Below are 5000 nucleotides of genomic sequence, written 5' to 3' on the forward strand. Positions count from 1 at the left end.
GTTTCCTCTCCTAGAGGCAATGATGTCACCACAGAAACTACTCAAAGGAGCAGATACCATACACACATCAGAAGGTGAGACACACATACTCTACAAGTATTTGTTTTGAGTTTCACTTTGGTCCTCAAGCTTTATAGCTCCAAGGCCCCTAAAAGTCTTTGGAAATAAATTGAGATTCTTCATACTCCTACAATTTCTGCTCTAACATTTGGGGCCCTTTGTTGCTAGTTTTAACCCATTGCAGGTATCAATTTTTATGTCATGTTCACATTGTTTAAATAGCGAAGACACTTGCACTCATGATTGTGCTGGTCTGAAAATGAGGTTTATTATGGCACATTGTTGGAGTGTAGCTATTTTGAGGCAACTAAAATTATCAGCAAGTTTATTTATTTATTTTTATTTTATTTTATTTTTTTCTATTTAATGAGCCCGTTATTGATAGGCAGATGTTTTTTCTTCACTCTCCTATCGGGGAAGTTTTTTTTCCCTCTCCGCTGTCGCCACTGGCTTGCATGGTTCATGATCAGTAGAGCTACACATCGATGAGTTTGCTTTTCAGTGTTTGGACTCTCAGTAATGATTTTAAACCATACTGAACTGAGCTAAACTGAACTGAACTTAAACAGTAAAAACTTAACTACCCTGATTCAGTTACTATGACCATTTATGTGAAGCTGCTTTGACACAATCTACATTGTAAAAGCGCTATACAAATAAAGCTGAATTGAAATGAAATGTAAAACATGCATGCACATTGCTTATTACATACACACAGGGATGTGCAGCATCGAATCTGTATCCTCTACAGCAGGGGTGCCCAAACTTCTTTTTTTATGACAGACCAAAGACAAATTGAGCCTATTAGAGGGCTGTGGGCCGAAGTTAAATATAGCAAACTATATTAGATTAAAGTCGCCATGGGTAATTTTCAGATTTTTTTTTATTAATATTTCAGAATAAATAGAAAACATTACTTTAATTGTGTAATGCATTTTTACATTTTATGATGAACATATTAAAGTGAAAACAAACCATTCCATTTTGAACACAATTGAGTTTGATGCTGAACACACTAGTCAAGCAGCACATCCATTTGCATTGTCTTGTGCATTGTCCTTTATCCACTGAATGACAGTATGTACATTTTAAAAAATCAGAACTTTTAATTGAAACATTTAATTTAAGTTAGCTATTTTTGTAACTCACCAATAACACAAAGAAATAAAATATAATGCTAAAATAGAAATGACAAACTCTATTAAAGGCATTCCCCAACCCATGCCCATCATTTTCTCTATGGGGCTGTAGTTTAAGCATTTCTGATCTATAGTGAAGTGATCAGTTTACAGCTTACCAAGTCCACGATGTAAATAGAGAATGCACCTTCAAACAACCACACTTAAAGAGAATAGGAGATTTTGATTGTACACTATGGACATTTTGCACAAAAAACACTCTGGGCCCTATCAAGGCACGACACAATAGTTGTTTGCTAGTTTCAGCTTGGCGCAAGAGTCGTTTTGAGGTGTCGCACCACGCTGTTTAAATAGCAAATGCAATCGCGCCCATATGTGCGCCCATAGGTGTTCTGATCTAAAAGAGAAGGCATTCTGAGGCGCACTGCTGGCGCGTTGCTATTTTGAGAAACTATTATAGATTTTTCAATAGACCAAAACAAAGCCGGTCTAAAGCCCAGCGCAGAGTTGCGCCTTGCTTACACACTGCTTAATACATACAATATAGAGCAATACGCAAATATCTTTAAATATGAAAAAAAATTTAAATATTAGGGATATAATAAGGATATATATATATATATATATATATATATATATAGGATATAAATATAAAGAATTAAAATATTACAAAACATATTATTTTCTACCCTACATAAATATGAAAAACCACTGCCTTCATGCTGCCTTCATTTTGGGAGGCTTTTTCAGTTCATTCAATTTGCTTTTGTATAATGTTATCATTATTAGCAGTATTATTTATTAAATCCATATTTATATTTGTTTTATTAAAAACAAGCTTGGATTTGCCCACCTCCAGGTTTTAGACCATATGGGGCACAGCATGTGTATTTGGATATAACTCAGGTTTTTGACCACACTTCGTTATTATTGTATATTTATTAGTTTGCTGGAAATTAGAACTGAATTTAGAAATAGTTTTGAAAGAAATATTTGCGCTTAACAAACGAAATTAATTATTTATAGGCTTATTGATGTCTGTGCATACAAGGTTTCCCTCTCCACAAGAGCAAAAGTGAAAGTTAATAAATTATCTCTCATTCTCGCACAGTAGATGCTCTGTTTAACTGTTTTCTTGCTAGTGAAATGCTCAGTTTTTCCACTTAAACTTACTTTACATCATGTAAATAGCATTTGTCCCATGGCGCGACGCAACTGGCTCTTAAAGGGAATGGGAAATGAGACTCTGATTGGTTTATTCTCAAAACAGACCTATAACTCATTAAGAAAATAAACTCAACCCTTTAAGACCATGCGCCACGGCGAAAAGCTGATTTTTCCGTCCTTATATTGTCAAAAATAGATTCTGACACGCCCTGAAAGCATTTGCGCCCTGTCCTCTACACTTTTCGCATGGATCGTCAAAATAGAGCCCTCTTACCCATTAAGAGAATGAGGACAACCCTTTTGGACCATGCATGGCAATGATTTTTCCCAACCTTAAAATAGCAAAAGTGGATTTGACACACTCTAGCTGTGCTATACGCTTTACACTGTGCGCTTAGATATTTAAAATAGAGCCCTTACATTTGCATACAGTCATTGAACAGACATCTTTGTCCGAAGAAATTTAAAGTTGAGGATTTTGAAATCACGGTTCGGTTCGATACGACAGTGGTGTCACGTTTCGGTACATTTTTGATACGGCAAAAAGAGAAAAAAGCCAGAGGATTTATCTGATATTAATTCTTTCATGTATTAAAACTAACATCATAAAAGTATGATCTTCTTTTTTTTTTTCTTTCTTTTACTTTAAACTGTGATAGAGCTACAGTATACTTCTGGGGTTTCTGCTTTGTAGCAAATAAAACAAATCCTTTTTTATACTCAAAACCAAAAAGCTTCCTATTAAAAATAAATTTAATATTGTAGTAGTTAAACAAATAAAAATAAAAGAACTATTTAGTTCTCATATGGAATTTCAATCTATTTTTAAGTTGTTGTTTTTCAGAAAGATGAGTGTCCACCTTTTCTTCAAACAGCACAGATCTGCTTGATTTGATGGTCACCTGCCATTTCAGTGGATCTGAAAGCAGGAAATGGGCTTATGAAGGAATAATGTAACGGGGCTCTATTACATTTAACATTTTCTTAAAACCAAAAATTTCCACTACCCATTAAGATCTAACAGGGCTCGAATTTTTTTATTTTTTAATTCTTTTTTTTATTGATAGCACCGGTGCTCATAACTTCAAAAATGTAGGCGCAACAGACAAAATTTAGTCGCACCCACCAATAATGATGAGCACCGTTACTACATGTTTTATATTGGTAGATTCTATTTTATATTAACACTCCAATCATAATTAACAAATAAACAAAAATCTGCGTGCGCTCTCGACCCTGCACGCAATGCTTGACGTGAATGAGATGAACTGAATTAACAATAATCACTGTGCTGTTCTCACAGGTGCTGTCTGATATTGCACAGATGATATTGATATAATTTATTATTTGCATACGTCATCATAATAGTAATGGTCGTTTCGTGTGCTGCAATATCAGTTTCATATCAGTGAATGCACGCTCTTAAGCGATGGTGAACGCGGTATCAGTCGCACGACTGACAGTATCATGTTGAATAAATGAAGGATTAAATACCGTTAGAACATCTCATGCTTAAAATGTGTAGATGAGACAAACACTGTTAACTGAAAACTCTGTCCCACCAGCTTTCTGCTTTACTTTAGTCATAGCAGACTTTAACCACTGGAAGTCTTTTATCCACTCTTCGAAAAGTGTAAATGCTGAATTGACATTCAGCACATGATCACTAATCAGATGTGTCATTAGTTGTAACTCTAGCTGGTTTCTAAAACTAAATCTGCCAGTGTTGTTTTCATTCTCGTGGATCCAGCCCTTTACATTTTCGCGGCTGTAGCTCACTGTCATCGGAACTGAGTAATTGAAAGCTGATATGAACCAATGGATTTGCGTTCTGCTCTAGTGCAGTGGGCCAATAAGAAGAGCTTTACTGATTTACTGGGATTTTCACACATAACCATCTCTAGGGTTACAGAGAGTTAATATCCAGTCAGCAGCAGTTCTTTGGGCACAAATGCCGTGTTGATGCCAGAGGTCAGAGGAGAATGGCCAGACTGGTTTGAGCTGATAGAAAGGCAACAGTAACTCAAATAACCACTTGTTACAACCGAGGTATGCAGAAGAATATCTCTGAACACACAACACGTCCAATGGGCTACAGCAGCAGAAGACCACACTGGGTGCCACTCCTGTCAGCTAAGAACCGGAAACTGGGGCTACAATTCGCACAGGCTTAACAAAATTTAACAAAATTGGACAATGTTGGAAAAACATGACCTGGTCTAGTCAGTCTCAATTTCTGCTGTGACATTTGGATGGTAGGTTCAGAATTGGGTGTCAACAATATGCAGGGATGGATCCATACTGCCGTGTATCAACAGTTTAGGCTGGTGATGGATGTGTAATGATATGAAGGATATTTTCTTGCCACACTTTGGACCCATTAGTACCAATTGAGCATCATGTCAATGCCACAGCCTACCTAAGAATTGTTGCTGACCATGATCATCCACAGTGTACTGATGGCTACTTCCAGCAAGATATCGTGCCATGTCATAAAGCTCAAATCATTTCAGGCTGTTTTTTTTTAATTTGGCAATGAGTTCACTGTACTCAAATGGCTTCTACAGTCACCAGATCCAGCATCTTTGGGATGTAGTATAGCGGGAAATGCATATCATGGATGTGCAGCCACCA

General features: G+C 36.4%; 1 protein-coding gene across 3 annotated transcripts in view; it reads left to right on the forward strand.

Moving 5' to 3' along the window:
- Positions 1–5000, forward strand: part of vps8 (VPS8 subunit of CORVET complex) — a 227585-nt gene that overhangs the window by 129971 nt on the left and 92614 nt on the right. For all 3 annotated transcript variants that reach the window (XM_087236397.1, NM_001080616.3, XM_087236398.1), the window contains 1 exon segment: positions 1–74. This exon segment is cut by the window's left edge and continues 8 nt beyond it. In XM_087236397.1, coding sequence (XP_087092523.1) covers positions 1–74 — 74 coding nt within the window.

Source organism: Danio rerio, chromosome 1 (genome assembly GCF_052040795.2).
Source record: "Danio rerio strain M-AB ecotype USA chromosome 1, GRCz13ab, whole genome shotgun sequence".
Classification (NCBI taxonomy): domain Eukaryota; kingdom Metazoa; phylum Chordata; class Actinopteri; order Cypriniformes; family Danionidae; genus Danio; species Danio rerio.